The 21,557-nt window shown below is 39.4% G+C and overlaps 1 protein-coding gene across 1 annotated transcript; it reads left to right on the forward strand.

Annotated features, from left to right (window-relative positions):
* Nucleotides 1–5,987: 5,987 nt before the first annotated feature.
* LOC128573376 (recombining binding protein suppressor of hairless) lies at nt 5,988–7,633 on the forward strand. The gene has a single exon (XM_053573587.1). It carries the CDS (start codon nt 5,990–5,992, stop codon nt 7,451–7,453), a length of 1,464 nt encoding a protein of 487 aa, XP_053429562.1. The 5' UTR covers nt 5,988–5,989; the 3' UTR covers nt 7,454–7,633.
* The last annotated feature ends 13,924 nt before the right edge of the window (nt 7,634–21,557 follow it).

Here is a 21,557-nt window from a genome sequence, read left to right on the forward strand (position 1 = left end):
TTTTCCTTTCTTACCCAGAGCACACTCTGAGAGAGGACCTGAATCTCAATCCAGCCCTCACTTTGTACATGGACAATACCTCCTCATCTGACCCCACCTCATCCCCTGATCCCACTCCCAGGATTTCAACCACTCCCCTAACACAACAGAATTCCAGTGGTTCAGTTCAATGTCTCTAATCTTCCAAGGTTCCAAGTGAAGACTCCAGAAATGTTTCAACTATGTGAAGCCCTGCACAATGGCCTTGTCCCAAAACATAGCTAGAGATTCATCAAACTGTTCCTCATCATGCCTTATACTCTATCTCTGGGACCATGTTTCCTTTAGGTTAGCCAGAAGGTCCTTCTTTATCCAATAATCTCTGCAAAATCTTTCTCAAGGAAGTGTTTTTATGAAAGCAGAGAAAATTACCACGTCCTCTAAAGTAGGTTGTCTCTAGCATAAGTAGGATATCTATATTTCCCAAATGTATTTGGGTTTTTTCCTGAAAGGAAACGTATCTTATATTTCAGCCATGTCTAGGGAATATTCAGAATTACCCAGGAGTTCAGGCTTGGAGGAATAAAATGGTCAGCTTTAGGACAGACCTGAGAGTCAGCTATGACTTTTTCCAGTGACCAGTTCATAGAGGGATGTGAAGGGCAGCATCACACACATAACATCATCTTTGGGTTCTTCCATTTGTATTTGTGAATATATATCACTTTAAAAAACTTTTGCATATGCTATTACCTTATGAAAACAAACAAACAACAACATCAACAACAAAATATATATATATATATATATATATATATATATATATATATATATATATATATATATATATATATATATATAAATACTTAGCAGCTTGAAACATGAGAAAATCAAAAGAAACTATGTCCCAGAACCTGGACATGTAAGTTTTCCCCCACCTACTTCTGCATTTTATGGGTTGGATTAGTTGGGGGTTACACAGCCATTTTTGGGTCAAAAATTTCCCACTCAGTCTCTAGGAGAACAATCAGAAACAAGATATTTAGCATCTGCAAAACTGGAACTGGTGTATTTAAGCCCTAAATTCAGAAGTGTAGGGAGATATCCCCAATACCTTGAATCTTTGGTGGGGAATAACTCCCACTTGTCCCTAGATCTCTCCTCTATTCCTCATGCAGCCTGGAGAGATGAGTATGGTTCCGACTGATTCATGTCTTGTCCCTAATGAAAAATTCCAACTAACCACCAACTACCATCGCCTCTGTCCATGCAATAAGGAAGATGGAAAAACAAAACTCCTGACTCTATAAGTGGGGAGGGAAAGGAGAGGAAACCCAAAGGAGGACAAAGCAGATATCAAGTCTTAGCAAATCTAGAAGGAGAACACACTATCGGACTCTGGAAAGAAATCTCCACATGTCTTCAAGTGACCCTCATGTCACTGGGAAAGAACTAGATTCAAACTTAGGGACGTGAAGATTGGGTCACCTTGACCTCTCGACCTCACAGGAGAGCCCATCTTCGAAATGATTCATGGATAAGAACATTTTCCTGAAAACAGTGGCTTTTGAATCATCTGTAGTGGACACAGAGCTGCTTGAGTGTTAGGGGGAGGTGGTATTTGGAAGATATTGATGAGATGGATACGGGAGCTGATGTGGCAGTGCTGAGGCACAAGGTAAGTTCTGCTTAAGGATCTGCCATGTCTGTGGGGTTTGTGTATCTAGAAAGGAGCTTTTATTTCAACAATGAATTCTTCCCATTGAGTGGGGATCTGGGGAAGAAAAGTCTGTTCTCTTTCCATGATCTGCCACGTTGATAGTTAATTTATACATAGGTTGTGAAGAGAATGAATAAATAAGTCAATAAATGTTATCATCCACTCTTCAGTTAGGTTTAGAAAAACAGGGTTTGAAATTTGTTCTTAGAAAAAAAGTCAAGTTTTTTAAAACAAGAATTCATTTTTTAAAAAGATATGTAATAAAACAAGAAGGTAACCATGTTTTATAAATTTTAACAAAGTGTAAAGTGAATATATATTATATGACAATTTACATTGAAATAGATAAGATATAAGAATAATCAAATATAAATAAATAAACAAGAAAACAATAAATATCAGGGCTGTCACATCCTAGAAACATTACCAGTAAATATTTGCTTGATAGCAGTGACAAAGTAATTGATGAATTAATTTAGTGATTTCTATGACTGTATTTGAAATTGGAGCCTTTTGAAACTTGCAAAGAGTTAGAAGTTCTGGGTCTGGGCGGAGGCGGAGCAAGATGGCGGCCGAGTAACAGCTTCCTTGCATCTGGGCACCGTGAGTCTGAGGAGATAGGACTCCAGGCATCTCTGGCTGGTGGGAACTGCCTATCATCACTCCTATGAAGATACAGGGAGTCAGCGAGAGACTTCTGGACCCCAAGAGGAGGACTAAAACAGTGGAAAACCGGCAAGTGGTCGCGTGTGTTCAATCCGTCTAAACCCGCCCACAACTGTAAGTTCAGTAGCAGCGAGACTGCAAACCAGAAAGGCCTTACCTGTGAACTATTTTGATATCCTTGGACTTGGCACTGAGTTGAACTGCCTTGGGGAAGGCCTGAGCGGGAGTGCGGAGAACTTTGGCCGTTGTCTAGGGCCCCAGTCTGAGCCGCTGAGCCAGACGGAGCTAGTGGTGTTTGGCGGTGGGTCACACGGATCCATTGTCAGTGATCTGCCCCGGCAAGCTCCGCCCTCAGGGTCGCAGAGCTAGAAACGGGTGGGAGCTGGTAACCCAGCAACCAAGTAGCCTAAGGGTGGGGTTTGAGCCGCCTTGCAGCCCTAACCCTCAGGGGCAGAGTGAGACTGGTTTTGGCACACTGAGTAAGTGGATAGCCACTTCAGCAGCGATTCCAGCGAGAAAGCTGGGAAAGCTTCTGCTCAGCAAGTTTACAAGTTCAAAGTGCCTTTTAAGTAGGCTGAAGAGAGATTTAGGGTGTCTACCTGCTGGGGTTTGAGAAATCAGCAGCCTCCAGTCGTATCAGAACTGTGACTAACATCTCATACCCCAGAAGACCACGTGTTGCCCAGACAATATTCAATAACATATACAAACTGCTTTGTTTTTGGTTCTGTATTTTTTTCTTTTTTTTTGTTTGGTTGTTTTTTTTTGTTTCTTTATTTTGACGTTGCTGATGTTCTTTTGTTTTTTTAATTTCAATCTTTTCCACACAGATCCCTTTTTCTTTCTCAATTTTCCTAGTTTAATTATAATTTCCCATTGCTGCCTTTTTTAATAACTTCAACTTCATTTTTGCTAGTGTTTCTACCAATATAATTTGGTTTTTCACCCAATTTTATCCCCGTAAAGTTTTCTGTTTGCTTCTTTTGGTTTGATTTATAGCATTTTTGTCTTTCCTCTCTACTTGGTGGAGGTGGGGTACTGTGTCTGATGAGGTTAGCAAAGAGCTGCTGACCTCAAGGGAACCACGCAACTGGGCACCCCCAGAAGGTGGGGTTTTTTAAGGTTGTGTCAAAGTACCCTACTGTACACCTATATTGCCCTGTCTCCCTCTTTCTGTGCCTCTCTTCTTTTTGTCAATATTCCTTATACCCACCCCCTCTCCTTTCTCTATCTTTCTTTTTTTCTTATCACTCGGTCCTCCTTTCTTTCATCCCCTTTTCTTGCTCTTCAACCTTCTCACCTTTCTGGTCCTGTAACCCTTAGTCCACAGGCACAAGAACTTAAAGAGCAAGAGGAAGTGAAAGGAAAATTAGGGCAAGGAAACAGATAAAAGAAACCACTCATGAGGAAGAATCAGCAGAAAACTCCAGGCAACATGAAGAACCAGTCTAGAACAACCCCACGAAGGGACCATGAGGTAGCTACTGCAGAGGATTCCACCTATACAGAAATGTTAGGAATGACAGAAAGGGAATTTAGAATACACATGTTGAAAACAATGAAAGAAATGATGGAAACAATGAAGGAAACTGCTAATAAAGTGGAAAATAACCAAAAGGAAATCCAAAAACAGAATCAAATAAGAGATGAACGATATGAAGAATATAAAAAGGATATAGCAGACCTGAAGGAACTGAAACAGTCAATTAGGGAACTTAAAGATACAATGGAAAGTATCAGCAACAGGTTAGACCATGCAGAAGAAAGAATTTCAGAGGTAGAAGACAAAGTTCTTGAGATAACTCAGACAGTAAAAGAGGCAGAAAAGAAGAGAGAGAAAGCAGAACGTTCACTGTCAGAATTATGGGACTTTATGAAGCGTTCCAACATACGAGTTATAGGAATTCCAGAAGGGGAAGAAGAATGCCCCAGAGGAATGGAAGCCATACTAGAGAATATTATAAAAGAAAATTTCCCAAATATCACCAAAGAGTCTGACACACTGCTTTCAGAGGGATATCGGACCCCGGGTCGCCTCAACTCTAACCGAGCTTCTCCAAGACACATTGTGATGAACCTGTCCAAAGTCAAGACAAAAGAAAAGATTCTGCAAGCTGCCAGGAGTAAGCGCCAGTTGACCTACAGGGGCAAATCCATCAGAGTTACCACAGACTTCTCTAATGAAACTTTCCAAGCAAGAAGGCAATGGTCATCTACCTTTAATCTACTTAAACAGAACAATTTTCAGCCCAGAATTCTGTACCCTGCTAAGCTAAGCTTCAAAATTGATGGAGAAATCAAATCATTTACGGATATACAAACATTGAGGAAATTCGCCACAACAAGACCAGCTCTACAGGAAATACTTCAACCTGTTCTGCACACTGACCACCACAATGGATCAGCAGCAAAGTAAGAACTCAGAAATCAAAGGACAGAACCTAACCTCCACACTGATGCAAAAGACAAAACTAAGCAATGGACTCTCACAAAATAAGATGAATAGAATACTACCACACTTATCAATTATCTCAATAAATGTTAATGGCTTGAATTCCCCACTGAAGAGACATAGATTGGTTGACTGGATTAAAAAACACAAGCCATCCATTTGCTGTCTGCAAGAAACACACCTGGCTTCAAAAGACAAATTAAAGCTCCGAGTCCAGGGTTGGAAGACAATTTTTCAGGCAAATGGAATTCAGAAGAAAAGAGGAGTTGCAATCTTATTTTCAGACACATGTGGATTTAAAGCAACTAAAATCAAAAAAGACAAAGATGGTCACTTTATATTGGTCAAGGGAAAACTACAACAAGAAGACATTTCAATTCTAAATATTTATGCACCCAATTTAAATGCTCCCAGATTCTTGAAGCAGACCTTACTCAGTCTCAGCAAAATGATATCTGATAATACCATCATAACAGGGGACTTTAACACACCTCTTACAGAGCTGGACAGATCCTCTAAACAGAAATTAAACAAAGATGTAAGAGATTTAAATGAGACCCTAGAACAACTATGCTTGATAGACGCATATAGAACACTCCACCACAAAGATAAAGAATATACATTCTTCTCATCACCCCATGGAACATTCTCCAAAATTGATCATATCCTGGGACACAAAACAAATATCAACAGAATCAAAAGAATTGAAATTTTACCTTGCATCTTTTCAGACCATAAGGCACTAAAGGTGGAACTCAACTCTAACAAAAATGCTCAAGCCCACCCAAAGGCATGGAAATTAAACAATCTTCTGTTGAATAACAGATGGGTGAAGGAAGAAATAAAACAGGAAATCATTAACTTCCTTGAGCATAACAACAATGAAGACACAAGCTACCAAAACCTGTGGGATACTGCAAAAGCAGTTTTGAGAGGAAAATTCATCGCTTTAGATGCCTACATTCAAAAAACAGAAAGAGAGCACATCAATAATCTCACAAGAGATCTTATGGAATTGGAAAAAGAAGAACGATCTAAGCCTAAACTCAGTAGAAGAAAAGAAATATCCAAAATCAAATCAGAGATCAATGAAATTGAAAATAAAAGAATCATTCAGAAAATTAATGAAACAAGGAGTTGGTTTTTTGAAAAAATAAATAAAGGTGTGGAAGATGGCGCCTGTTGTGACAGGGAAATTTGGTGAGCGGCCTCCACCTAAACGACTCACTAGGGAAGCTATGCGAAATTATTTAAAAGAGCGAGGGGATCAAACAGTACTTATTCTTCATGCAAAAGTTGCGCAGAAGTCATATGGAAATGAAAAAAGGTTTTTTTGCCCTCCTCCTTGTGTATATCTTATGGGCAATGGCTGGAAGAAAAAAAAAGAACAAATGGAGCGTGATGGTTGTTCTGAACAAGAGTCTCAACCGTGTGCATTTATTGGAATAGGGAATAGTGACCAAGAGATGCAGCAGCTAAACTTGGAAGGAAAGAACTATTGCACAGCTAAAACATTGTACATATCTGATTCAGACCAGAGAAAGCACTTCATGTTGTCTGTAAAGATGTTCTATGGCAACAGCGACGACATTGGTGTGTTCCTCAGTAAGCGGATAAAAGTCATCTCCAAACCTTCCAAAAAGAAGCAGTCATTGAAAAATGCTGACTTGTGCATTGCCTCAGGAACAAAGGTGGCTTTGTTTAATCGACTTCGATCCCAGACAGTTAGTACCAGATACTTGCATGTAGAAGGAGGTAATTTCCATGCCAGTTCACAACAGTGGGGAGCATTTTACATTCATCTCTTGGATGATGATGAATCAGAAGGAGAAGAATTCACAGTCAGAGATGGCTACATCCATTATGGACAGACGGTCAAACTTGTGTGTTCAGTTACTGGCATGGCACTCCCAAGATTGATAATCAGGAAAGTTGATAAGCAGACGGCATTACTGGACGCAGATGACCCTGTGTCACAACTCCATAAATGTGCATTTTACCTTAAGGACACAGAAAGAATGTACTTGTGCCTTTCTCAAGAGAGAATAATTCAGTTTCAGGCCACTCCATGCCCGAAAGAACCAAATAAAGAGATGATAAATGATGGCGCTTCCTGGACAATCATTAGTACAGATAAGGCAGAGTATACGTTTTATGAGGGGATGGGTCCTGTCTTGGCCCCTGTCACCCCTGTGCCTGTCGTAGAGAGTCTTCAGTTGAATGGTGGTGGAGACGTAGCAATGCTTGAACTCACGGGACAGAATTTCACTCCAAATTTACGAGTGTGGTTTGGGGATGTAGAAGCTGAAACTATGTACAGATGTGGAGAGAGTATGCTCTGTGTCGTCCCAGACATTTCTGCATTCCGAGAAGGTTGGAGATGGGTTCGCCAGCCAGTCCAGGTTCCAGTAACTTTGGTCCGTAATGATGGAATCATTTATTCCACCAGCCTTACCTTTACCTACACACCGGAACCAGGGCCGCGGCCCCACTGCAGTGCAGCAGGAGCAATCCTTCGAGCCAACTCAAGCCAAGTGCCCCCTAATGAGTCGAACACAAACAGTGCAGGAAGCTACACAGACGCCAGCACAAATCCCACCAGTGTCGCATCCTCGACAGCAACGGTGGTGTCCTAACTACCGTCTTTTTGCTAGGACTTAAACTGACTTGAGTGCGCAAAAAGTTGACAAAAAAGAGGGAAAAAAATGAACCTTCTTTTGTGGTTTCTTGGGAAAACTTTTCATACCAGGTGTTACTACTATTCACAGCCCCGTTACCTGCAAGTGCTGATTTGAAATGCAGAAGCCACAGTAAAACACAAAAACATCAAAAGTTACAAACTATTGGAAATCAAGTTTTTCAGCTGTTCTTTTGTTTGTTTGGTTGGTTGATTTTTGTTTGCTTTTGTTTAAGTGGGCAAGAAGTAAATAATGTGGCTGGAATAAAAGTTAAGCAAACTAGAAGATACAAATCTAACATAGTTTTTATGGACCAAGGAACTGTATAAGCTTTAGTAAAAGGTACATTTTCACCAGACCTTTTTTATATCATGGTATATAGTACACCTTGTTACCAAATAGGTTGTTCTCTTCCCTTCCCACCTGTGAGCTTTTGCTCTAGAGTACATCCAGCTTCCAGGCCTGACCATTCTTGTTTAATCTAAATATCATACTCTTCTAGGGTTTTTGGTCTAAGGCGGGAACTAATTTTTTTTTAAGCTGAAATCTTACAACTTTTCATGAGTCGAAATTGTTTGATTTCAGCAAGTAAAATCTTGTAAAGGCCTACATATTTTTTTTTAAGATTATATGAAGTCTGTGCAAAAGCTTTAAAAAAAAATGCCTCTGCCTTGCCTGCAATACATGCAATGTACGTTAACTTAGTCTCTATCCTCAGACACTGTTGGTAGTCATTTCTGTGTCTTCTGTTTTTTAAATGTATTTATAGTAGTTATCCAAGAGGTTCTGACATTTACATGGATTTCATTGTGGCCATTTAGTCATCGATGAGTAAATGGCACAGAACATGTTGGTGTTTGAAGTGTTCTCTCCCCGTTTCCCTTAAATACATCTGTGTGTTCCAGGATTTCTTCAGGTTTTCTTTCCCTCTTCCTAATCTTGTACATAACTTGTATTATGTGTAAGTTAAACAATTTATTTTGAACTTGGAATGTTCCCGGTGATTTCAGCAGAGTGTTTTCTGCCTTGTTGGGAAATGACAAGAAAATATCATGAGAAGATTTGCTACCAGTTGGTAGATAGTGCCCTAAGGGGAGAATGGGGAAAATCTCAGTAAAAGCATTTTTTATTATCTTTACTTTTTTTTTTGGTAGCCTAGGCCAGAGCATCATTGTAATCTCTAAAAACATAAAATGCTTTTATTAGATGATCGACTAAAATAGCTGGAAGACAGAAGCAGGTAGTTGTAAGATTATAAAAATGCAAATGTAATTTATATTGCCATTGATTTCTCTGCCTTTTTTTTCTTTCTTGTTTTTTTTTCTCCAGTCCTGAGCATCTCCAGGTTTATTCAGAAAACGTTCCTTTTCCTTTTATTTGAGATTTGGTTGTGTTCAAGTTTGTGTGTTGGTTTTGCACACTAATCTCAACAGTTTTTTTGTTACTTTTGTTCCTGCACTTTGGTTATGACTTTGTTCGGTTTCTTGGAAATTGCAGCAGACTCATTGGGCTACATTTAGTACAAGAACCACATGTATATGTTATAGGACACAGTCTAGTAATACAATCATCTTTCATAGAGTAAAAACTACCTCTAGATTGTGGTAAGCTTTTACTGTCCCATAAAACAGGAGCCACAGTACCTTATGAATACAAAACTGTAACTTCCTATGTTTTCATACAGAACATTGTCTTTCTGATGTCTTGGGCTATTTTGAAAAAATTTCCATCTACAGACTTTTTAAAAACCGTTATTAGTAGCACCCCCTCCCCCCAGCTTTGCTGTCATTGTCACCCACTCTTTTGCTAAGACTATGCCATTGTAAATACTCTTCCTCATACCTTCTCCTTAGATTTCAAGGGGAAAGTCATCCGTAAAGCATGGTAGGTGGCTAAATCCAAGTTATTGTGGTTTTCTCTTCCTGCAGGCCTTGGAGGCCCCCAGCTGCGTTTCACTCTATATCCTCTCCTCTTCAAGTCTCTCGTTGCTCTCTTCCCTCTTACAGACTAACCCTGCCTCACACCTTAAATCTGTTTCAAGGGCAGAACTCATCGTGGCCTTATCTTTCTTTGTTGTAAACTATTCACTGGCTCTTACTTGCGAACTGGCTTCTTTCTGAGTAGTATTTATTCTTTCTGTTGAGTCACGCAGAAGTCAGTACACAGTGCTTTTGTTCAGAGTGTGGAGATGGTTGTAGTGCTGCTTTCCTTTTAAGGGGCCACAAGTTTCCTCTACTTCCTAGGTTTGATATTTAGTTAAGAAATCATACTAAATTAACTGATAAAAAATGAGATGCTTTTGAAAAACAAACTATTTCTTACCCAGCCATGTAGCTCAAAATAATTTTTCAAGTTCATGGCTTTGTTCAAATGAACTTTTGCTTTTTTAATGTTTATATCTTATTTTGGTTCTTTGTTTCTTTTAATAAGATAATTGACATGTCAGACTATAAACTCTTTTCATGTTTGTTTTTTTTTTTTTAAACTTCAAGAATGTACTTACAGGTATTTTCCCCACCTGTTGTATGCCATTCTCACCACAGACTAAAGAGCGAAAGCGGTTTGTTGATTGTAGCTTATGGTTTATCAGTAGTTCTTTTGTCAGCTGCTTAAAGTCTTTTTCATGGATTTGTGAATCATTTTCAGTATGTAATTTATAGGAACCGTGTTTCTAGTTGCAGTAGACAATGTCCCTCCCTCAGTGATGACATTATTAGAGGTGCTGGCCATGGACCCTATGAAACTCTCTTCTTTACAGTGATGATGCTTCAGTTATAATCTATTTAATTTGTTAAAATTCGGTTTTAGAAGTATATCTTCATGCTTTCATGATTCTATGTAATTTCTAGAAAATATGCATAGAAGCTGAGCCTCTGATCCAATATGTTTTTATTCCTTCTGTCGAATTTATCACATAGATTGGGAAGGCAAGCCAAAGGCTTCACATGTAAAATGCCCTTCATATTTTGAATGATTTTAGAGATAAACACGAGTGTACCATTTGCTGACTCTTCTCAAACAGTGGTAACTAAAGGCATCCTCATATGTTAATTTGTGAAATATTTGTCACTTTTACTGCACAGACTTACTTTTGATCATAACTGGTTAGTTTTTTTTTGTTTTTAATGAAACTGATACCATCTGTGCTTTAAATCCAACTTAGATGGACGAATCCAGGTTATTACGCAGGCCTCACAAAATCTCCAAAGCTGTTTTTGAGAACTAACCTAACTAGTCATGTTAACCAGAAGAATCTGTTGGGATGGGAGGGTTCCTTTTTGAAACAGAATGCTATTCGATTATTAACCAAGTTAATTTACTTTGATTTCAAAAGCAGCTGTGTTTCTGATGAGTACTGAACAAATGTGTGTAATTTTCTGTGCCAGACTTTTGACTTTGTTTTCAAGCACTGTAATGTGGGATGGATGGTTAGAAACAATAATATATTAGGGTTTCTATTTAACCCTTTCAGGACTGAACTGTATCTCCTTTTATTAATTTCCCCTGTGTTGTGGTAAATGTTTGCCAGCATTCAGTGCTGTGTCGGTCCAGATGTAGGTTTATATGCTCATTTTTAGCTTATTTCTTGTACCTTGCAGCATGCTCTAAGCATTCAGTCCTTAAGGGGTTTATCTTACAAACTGTGCACCTGTAAGGTTTATTAGCAATAAGATAGAAAATTGAGCAAGTTTATACCATAATTTTGTAGAAAAAAAGAATCTGCTCAGTTCCATATTTCATCCATGAAAAACCTGCAATATGGGCAGTTTCGAGGAATAAATAAAAAGGAAATGTAAACCATTGTAAAGTCTTCTGTTGGATGTGCCTGATGCATGTATTATTGCCTTTGATTTCAGAATACTTCTTAAAGATAAAATTAAATTCTATATTACAAAAAAAAAAAAAAAGAAAAAATAAATAAAATAGATAAACCATTGGCCAGACTAACGAGAAATAGAAAAGTAAAATCTCTAATAACCTCAATCAGAAACGATAAAGGGGAAATAACAATTGATCCCACAGAGATACAAGAGATCATCTCTGAATACTACCAGAAACTCTATGCCCAGAAATTTGACAATGTGAAGGAAATGGATCAATATTTGGAATCACACCCTCTCCCTAGACTTAGCCAGGATGAAATAGACCTTCTGAACAGACCAATTTCAAGCACTGAGATCAAAGAAACAATAAAAAAGCTTCCAACCAAAAAATGCCCTGGTCCAGATGGCTTCACTCCAGAATTCTATCAAACCTTCAAGGAAGAGCTTATTCCTGTACTGCAGAAATTATTCCAAAAAACTGAGGAAGAAGGAATCTTCCCCAACACATTCTATGCAGCAAACATCACCCTGATACCAAAACCAGGAAAAGACCCAAACAAAAAGGAGAATTTCAGACCAATCTCACTCATGAACATAGACGCAAAAATTCTCAACAAAATCCTAGCCAATAGATTACAGCTTATCATCAAAAAAGTCATTCATCATGATCAAGTAGGCTTCATCCCAGGGATGCAAGGCTGGTTTAACATACGCAAGTCTATAAACGTTATCCACCATATTAACAGAGGCAAAAATAAAGATCACATGATCCTCTCAATAGATGCAGAAAAAGCATTTGATAAAATCCAGCATCCTTTTCTAATTAGAACTCTGAAGAGTATAGGCATAGGTGGCACATTTCTAAAACTGATTGAAGCTATCTATGACAAACCCACAGCCAATATTTTACTGAATGGAATAAAACTGAAAGCTTTTCCTCTTAGAACTGGAACCAGACAAGGTTGTCCGCTGTCACCTTTACTATTCAACGTAGTGCTGGAAGTTCTAGCCAATACAATTAGGCAAGACAAGGAAATAAAGGGAATCCAAATGGGAGCAGAGGAGGTCAAACTCTCCCTCTTTGCTGACGACATTATCTTATACTTAGAGAACCCCAAAGACTCAACCACAAGACTCCTAGAAGTCATCAAAAAATACAGCAATGTTTCAGGATATAAAATCAATGTCCACAAGTCAGTAGCCTTTGTATACACCAATAACAGTCAAGATGAGAAACTAATTAAGGACACAACTCCCTTCACCATAGTTTCCAAGAAAATGAAATACCTAGGAATATACCTAACGAAGGAGGTGAAGGACCTCTATAAAGAAAACTATGAAATCCTCAGAAAGGAAATAGCAGAGGATATTAACAAATGGAAGAACATACCATGCTCATGGATGGGAAGAATCAACATTGTTAAAATGTCTATACTTCCCAAAGCTATCTACCTATTCAATGCCATTCCTATCAAAGTACCTACATCGTACTTTCAAGATTTGGAAAAAATGATTCTGTGTTTTGTATGGAACCAGAAAAAACCCTGTATAGCTAAGGCAGTTCTTAGTAACAAAAATAAAGCTGGGGGCATCAGCATACCAGATTTTAGTCTGTACTACAAAGCCATAGTGGTCAAGACAGCATGGTACTGGCACAAAAACAGAGACATAGACACTTGGAATCGAATTGAACACCAAGAAATGAAACTAACATCTTACAACCACCTAATCTTTGATAAACCAAACAAGAACTTACCTTGGGGGAAAGACTCCCTATTCAATAAATGGTGTTGGGAGAACTGGATGTCTACATGTAAAAGACTGAAACTGGACCCACACCTTTCCCCACTCACAAAAATTGATTCAAGATGGATAAAGGACTTAAATTTAAGGCATGAAACAATAAAAATCCTCAAAGAAAGCATAGGAAAAACACTGGAAGATATTGGCCTGGGTGAAGACTTCATGAAGAAGACTGTCATGGCAACTGCAACGACAACAAAAATAAACAAATGGGACTTCATTAAACTGAAAAGCTTCTGTACAGCTAAGGAGACAATAACCAAAGCAAAGAGACAACCCACACAATGGGAAAGGATATTTGCATATTTTCAATCAGACAAAAGCTTGATAACCAGGATCTATAGAGAACTCAAATTAATCCACATGAAAAAAGCCAACAATGCCTTATATCAATGGGCAAGAGACATGAATAGAACTTTCTCTAAAGATGACAGACGAATGGCTAACAAACACATGAAAAAATGTTCATCATCTCTATATATTAGAGAAATGCAAATCAAAACAACCCTGAGATATCATCTAACCCCAGTGAGAATGGCCCACATCACAAAATCTCAAAACTGCAGATGCTGGCGTGGATGTGGAGAGAAGGGAACACTTTTACACTGCTGGTGGGACTGCAAACTAGTACAACCTTTCTGGAAGGAAGTATGGAGAAACCTCAAAGCACTCAACCTAGACCTCCCATTCGATCCTGCAATCCCATTACTGGGCATCTTCCCAGAAGGAAAAAAATCCTTTTATCATAAGGACACTTGTACTAGACTGTTTATTGCAGCTCAATTTACCATTGCCAAAATGTGGAAACAGCCTAAATGCCCACCAACCCAGGAATGGATTAACAAGCTGTGGTATATGTATACCATGGAATACTATTCAGCTATTAAAAAAAATGGAGACTTTACATCCTTCGTATTGACCTGGATGGAAGTGGAAGACATTATTCTTAGTAAAGCATCACAAAAATGGAGAAGCATGAATCCTATGTACTCAATCTTGATATGAGGACAATTAATGAAAATTAAGTTTATGGGGGGGGGAAGCAGAAAGAGGGATGGAGGGAGGAGGGTTGGGCCTCAGTGTGTGTCACACTTTATGGGGGCAAGACATGATTGCAAGAGGGACTTTACCTAACAATTGCAATCAGTGTAACTGGCTTATTGTACCCTCAATGAATCCCCAACAATAAAAAAAAAAAAAAGAAAGAAACTTGCAAAGACACATGCTTGAGCATGACAGGGCAGATTAGCCAATGAGTGCCATTTCACGATGACCCCAGGCCTCCATCCTTGCTTCTTAACCTTTCTTGCAAGTTTGTTGATGTGGAGAAGGATCTCAGGACTCTGAAGGATCTCTGACAATTTCCCAGGCACCGTCACTATATTTCTTCTATTGTAGGTAGAGACAGATTCCCTGGAAGAACCTCTTCAAGATCAGTGTGGGGCCCTCAGTCACCCTGGCAGAGTCTTCCTCTCCCATGGCCTGCACCAAGCAGGTATCCAGGAGTTCCAGCTGCTGGTGAAGTCCAGGGTGCAGTTTATCCAGGAGGGTCGTGTTGCAGGCAGCAGAGGAGCCTCTGTGTGAGGAGGAGGAGGATCTGCTGGAACAGCTCATGGAGGACGGACATGGCCTGGGCCTTCTGCAGCTGGCTGCCATCCACCATCTCCCAGGGGAATCCAAAGTCACTTCCGTGCTTCAGACACAAGAAAGGGGAAATTTTTCTCATTTGGCCTAGAAGCACCAGCAGGCCATGGCTCTGAGGCATGGTCCCAGACAGGGTCCCAGCTGCACATCACTAGGGCCGTCAGTAGGGGGAGCAGGAAAGCCATTGGGAAGTGAGCCTGCAACTGGCCTAGCTAAGATGGGGTCTGGGTGAACTTGGGACCCTAGGTTCTTGAAGGCATTGTTTCTATACATGACTTTTTAACAGAGAACATATAATTTTCATTTTCTGAACATTTTTATGTACTTTTACTTCCACTTTTTGTTTCCACTTACATATCCTACATTTGTCCTAAGAATTTGTCATAATCTAAGCCCTTAATTTTTGTAATACAATGTATATTGTATACTAAACTTCAGATATGGCAATCAGATGAATATTTATCAATTAAATGAGAAACATCTTTGTCCTACAAATGAAGTGTATATAGGAATGTATCAATATGCCCATACATTTTTTATGCAAATATTGTTTTTTCCTGTAATAGAAGCAAAATTTTTGGCCCTGATGCTAGGCTACATTTTACACTCCATGCTTAACATATGAAATCAGGCTCCATCAACCCTCCTGGTTTCTGTAGTTGTTTGAGAATTTACTGGTAAATTCTCAATTCTCAATTTTTTCTAAAATAAAGTTTTAGAAAACTTTATTTCTAAAGTTTTATCTATAGAAATAAACTTTGTAGAGGCAAGAATGAGTTTGATTCACTGTTTTGTTCATAGCAGAGGCCAATGATTTGTAAATGAGCTTCTCTGATGTTTCTCTTTCTTCTAGAACACACAATGCAGATCCATGTGGTGAGGTTTCACTGGGGCCACAGGGTCAGGACTAACATAGACACTGCCCTTTCTTTCCATCATTTTGTTCTAGAGGTCTAGGTTCCTCCCCAGGCTGCACTAATACCTCCAGCAAGAATCAAGGTTGTTTTCTAGTGCTTATGGGTGCAGAGATTCTAATCCCAGGACAATTTCATTTTCCCAGCACCACCTCACTCTGGAGGTAGTTATTATATTCACCAACACCCTTTCCTCTAGAGTGACAATGTCTTCAACCCAAACTGTTCCGGACTCATTCCCTCAGCAGGCTCACAACTTTAACACACCTTTATTGGGGAGGGGAGGCCTCTGTCCTTGAGCCCAAATAAGCAATCCTCCAAAACCCTTGCCCATGCCACTAGAGTGATTATGTTAAGGACTCAGATTCTCAATTATAATCTTCTCCTTTCCTGACCCATGTGCCCAGGCATCAAATGTGTCAACAGTGCTCAGATGCTGATAGCAAAAGTTTGTTCTGTCTAAATAGGTGGAGGAATTATTCAATTGCAGTAATTTTTACTTCAGCAAACAAATCATTGTATTTGCCTTTTATTATTGTTCAACTCTTATTTTTCTTATTCTGTACTTAAAACTATTGAACACTTGTTATGTTTGACCTTTCTTAGCCAGCTACACAGGAGTCAATGAGGATGTTATATTTCAATCTCACCAGAAGCTTCCATTGCAGAAACTAATAACTTTCAGTTATTCAGTCAGTGTGATTCTCTTGGGTTTTTTTGTTCTCTGACTCATCCAGGAAAATACAGGGCAGTGAAGGGCAGGTTATTCCTTCAGGGAAAAATAGTCTTCCTTCCTTTAGTTATTTGTGATTTTTCACTTGAAATTATTGTACCTTCTTTTCACAAAGTGATTTACTGGGCAGATTTGTGATCCTGCTCCTGCATTATGTTCTAATTTATGTTGAAGTATCACCTAAAAGGAAAGTAAAAGAAACAAAAAGGGGCCACATTTTTCCTACAATTTTTAAGATTTCAGAGAATTTCTCACTTTTCCTATAAAGAAAAACTCAATACTTGCTTGTCAGCAAAAAGAAAATAAAAGTAAGTGTAAATGTCACAAAAATGAAAGAATAGAAGTAATTTTCTGCAGACAAATTGCAAAGTGTAAGTTAACAAATTTAATGCTGCAAAAGTGGGGACTAGGGGTTCCAGGAGAACAAAGAATGAAGGCCAATGTTGAGGTGCAAAAAAGCAGGAAAGTGGCTACTTCTGCCAGAGGCGCAAATAAGAGCAATTACTGGGTCAATGAACTGTCCTCTTGTTTGTGAGACTAATCCCCTGACTATTCTTTCAATAATACGCTTTTTTTTATTCCTTTGAAATTTATTATAGTATGTATTTTTAAAATGTCCATTGATTGTTTATGATACACATATTTATGAGATATATCTTACTCAGCATCCCATATGCTCACGCTATTTTTATATCTCCTCTGCTTATGTCTCACTTGCTAACATACAGGATGCTGAGTAAGAGAACATACTGTAACAATAGCAATACTAGTGTGAAGGTACCATGAGTGTCACAAGATATGTAACAGAAACAGAAACAACACAGGGCACATTATACCACACTGGTTTGTGCCCGTCCAATGGGCTTTGAGCAGCATGACACATCCTGGCCTTACCAACGTAAGAAGAAAAAGTCTCCCGCCTGACTGCAGGAAGGTGACAACATCCCCATTGGAAGGATGTCAAGGGAAAAAAGGGGAAGAGACAACCTCACAAAGGAGGAAAGGCTGGACGGAAGAAAAGGGATGACACATGAACTCCGTGGCCATGCCCACTGGAATGCGTGCCCACTCTAAACCTTCCACAGTGTACTTTCTCTTCAGTAAACTCGCTCCCTCTGTTTGCAATGCATTCTTTATCACTAGTTTTCATTCTTCCTTTAGAGGAAGACAAAACCAAGGGATCTGAGGTGTAGTTGGTAACAGAAGTATACTCTTGAGGGATCCTGGCCCCACGGTTTCTATGTCATTCCAGTCCCTGCTGGAATGGCTTTGGCCCTCTGTTGCTAAATGTACACTAACACCTGCTGTGCCTCTTCTGCTCTAGTACTATTTTATTTTGTTGTGTTTTTAAAGGAAGATGCATCATGACCAGCATTTGAGAGATGCCTCGGATTGCATTGGCCCCATGAATAATTTCCCCTACACTGTGAAGATTGCTGGGTCCTAGGGAGGAAACACAGGATGCAGCTGGCACTGGAATAAACTTTGTCCTTTCTAATACTCAGCAGGCTGCTGTGATATCAGTGTCGCTCATGTCATGCTCATGACATTGGCTGTGTCTCCAGGAGAGAACTCTGGACTCTGAGTAATCACTTCAATCTTCTCTTCCTCTAATCAAAATGATCTGAGCAGCTGACTCAGTGCTGCCGTTCCTATCCTTCCATTTCCTGAAGACCTGCAGCTATTCCAGTTAACACGTTAAGCATCTCTGTTCTCTTTCTAGTTCTTTTTTTCTTTTTTGCAGTTTTTGGCAGGGGCTGGGTTTGAACCCGCCACCTCCGGCATATGGGGCCAGCGCCCTACTCCTTTGAGCCACAGGCACTGCTGTTGGCTCTTTTTCTTTCCTGTTTTGTAATGTGCAGTCTAATTTTTTGAACAGATTAGAGGTTTCTGTCTGGTGCAGTCACCTCCTAAGGGAATCAGAATGTGGAAGCACTGAGATAAGGGTGGAGATAAGCTCGGGAATTCTTTACCAGCTCACTGAGGGTAGTCACAAGGGCAGGGTTCCCTCTAACTTGGTTCCGTAAGTGCAGCTGGGAGGACTGAGGCATGGCCGAGCTCATTCTCTTCTCTGAGCTCACAAAATTACTCATAAAGCTGATCTCCTACATCTACTCCAAGTACAGGGTGGGGACCAAGGTCCATGTGTCCCTCTCCAGTGGCGCTGCCCAGGGCCCTGTGAGGGACAGGCTGTGTGCGCACCCTTGGCTGCCATCTCTGCCCCTATACACACACACACACACACACACACATGCATAATGCATATATATATATATACATATATATATAACTTCTACATGTTATCAGGCTATGATTACAGAGATTTTTCAGGGCAAAATGAGAATATAAAGCCACATTATACAATTTTTGCACATTGAACAAAAAAAGTGATAAACATAAAAGTAAAATTGCATTAAAGAAATAAGCAGCTTAAAAAATAACCAAAGTATAGACAGAGTATTTATAATAGAAGAATGTTCAGCAATCACAGAGACAGGGAAAGAAGAGAAGAGAGAGAAGGAGAGAGCAGGAAAATCTACTGTATAGTATTTTTCCCTACTCCTAAACTGGTGCTCCACATTTAGTGGAGAAAGAAAGAAAATTGAGAGGTAAAGATATTGTGAAATATAACTTTGAGGGGTGGCACCCGTAGCTCGGTCGGTAGGGCGCCAGCCACATACACTGAGGCTGGTGGGTTCGAACCCAGCCTGGACCAGCTAAACAATGACAACTGTGACCAAAAGAAATAGTAGGGCATTGTGGTGGGTACCTGTAGTCCTAGCTACTTGGGAGGCTGAGACAAGAGAATCACTTAAGCTCAAGAGTTTGAGGTTGCTGTGAGCTGTGATGCCATGGCACATTACCCAGGCCAACAGTTTGAGACTCTGCCTCAAAAAAAAAAGAAAGAACAAAAAGAAAAAAAGAAATATAAATTTGAGTTACCCAATCTCTCCTCTCTTCCACCTGCAAAAAGCAGTCTCAAAGTTGGGGTCTGCAAACTGAGCAAAAATTTGAGAAATCTCTCCGAAAATGAAGCAATTCACACACACACACTTACTGATTAACTATTTCAATTGCACTATTTCACAAATCACTTTAACACTTCCCAAAGTCTACCCAAACATATACCTCTGCCAGCTGTCATTTGGCAAGAATTACAGCCTGTGAAATCCCTTTGTAAACGTCTGTGCTCTCTCACTACTGAGTGGAAGGAGGAGGCATCAAGTCCAATCATTACTCATTATTTGAAATGACAATGAGGATGTTCTCCTAACTGTAAAGTAACTTGAAAATGACTTAAGAAATGAATTTGCAAAATTAGCAACTGACTATTCAGAAAAAGTTAATGTATCTTCAAACAGGAGATTTTTCCCGATTTCCCTTGTAGTTCTACACCCAGATTAGCAGCTTACTAATTTTTAGTCCAGCACAATATGTGGAGGGAGTGTTAAGTCAGGAGGCACAGGGCTACTGAGCAGGCGGGAGGCAAGGGACACATCTGACTGTCTCCATTTGGTAGCTCATTGTCAAAAGAAAACATCCCCTGCCTACAGCTGCAAGTGTTAGATGTAAAAGCTGGGGAAACAGGCTTATTCTAAGATCAGGATCAGTTTGCTATTTTTTTTTTTTCTGAGAAGGAACCCCTTTTAGCTATGGAGAAAAATCTCTGTCCAGGTACAGAATTTTTCACAGAACAGAAACCTGCTCTCCACAAACCTGGGTCTCTGCTCCTGTCCATTGAGGCCAGTAGGTAGTTCCCATCATCCATAACTACTTTATAACTTTCAGAGTAAAATGGATCCTGCCCTCTATTTTCTTTTTTGCCTCAGCTGTCATTATACCATTGTAACAGGGATATTCCCTCATTTCTAAAAAATACTCACCAGGAGGGAAAAGAAATCCTCTTATGGGGGTTTCTGATAAAACAAAACCTTTCACTCAACCTTTGCTTTCAACTGATGGCTTCATACTTTAAAGGGAAAACTGACAGCCAGAAACCATGGTGGAAGAGGAAGCAGTTGGATGGATGGACAATGGGGGTCAGGGAGGAATGAATGAGCAGTGCACACAAAGGCTTTCTACACTGGCAGGGAGGTTACTATTGTGATATGGGAGTGAAGGAATGGGGTCCGGTAAGCAGGGAGGAAGGGGGTGTGGGAGTTATCAGAATCAGCAAGGATACTGCAAATATATAGAGAGATAAAAATAACAGACCATTATACATTACACACTATTCACTGATAATACACATATACATACACATGCAACTTTAGTCTAGGAGATTAATTTCTGTATCAGATATTTATAAGCTATCAATTTCTGATTAAATATAAAAATATGAAAATCAGACTTATTGTTGATGTGGAGTATATCTAATTTTGAGACTTCCCCAAGATATTTCTCAATTCTGTTTTTTAGACTGTTCCCATTTTCTAGTCAGTTACAGAGATAAGAATAGGAATGTTCACTGTTCTCAGATAGAACTTGCTGGGACCAAGTGAAATCTTTATCTTTGCCCTCTAAAGATTCACTGAAAATTACTAAGAGGTAGATTAATAGCAGAAATAGAAAAAAAAAATTACTTACATGTATACACGGGAGCCTTCAGAATGAAGACTCAAAGATACAGGGAGAATTGTTGATTTTTATGTTAGGTTAAACAAAGTATATGGACATCCTTGTAGAACTATGATTAAACGAAAAGGGTATCATCTAATGCTAACAGACTGAGTGGTGAAACCCAACAAGGTCTGTCTAGATTCTTCTTGGCATCTCTGAACATGTGTTCCTTCCTTCTGGGAATGAGTCAGGCCCCTCTCTGGAATAAGAGACTTATGACCTACAGTCAAACAAGTTAGATCTGTTAATTTTTTTATGGTCAGTTTTTACACATAAGGGCAGAGGCAAAGTTAGAGATAAATTTTTAAGTTTTATCGCTGGCTTTGGGGAAAAGGGGTTCTGATTTCCAGGACCTGCTGGGAAACAGGGATTTAATTTCTACAGCTAAACTTGAGGGAGAATAAGACTGAGAGGTCAGAAGAAGGTCACAGGGAAATTTTTGCTTCTGAGTCTACTTCTGAGGCTTTCATTTTGGGAGTATTGTTTTGTGTCTTAACAATTTATATGAATAGATAAGAAAATAG

Source organism: Nycticebus coucang, chromosome 2 (assembly GCF_027406575.1).
Source record: "Nycticebus coucang isolate mNycCou1 chromosome 2, mNycCou1.pri, whole genome shotgun sequence".
Lineage (NCBI taxonomy): Eukaryota > Metazoa > Chordata > Mammalia > Primates > Lorisidae > Nycticebus > Nycticebus coucang.

What these genes read in the sequence shown, in the direction of transcription:
- LOC128573376 (XM_053573587.1), top strand. Translation starts at nt 5,990, where the DNA reads ATGGCGCCTGTTGTGACAGGGAAATTTGGTGAGCGGCCTCCACCTAAA.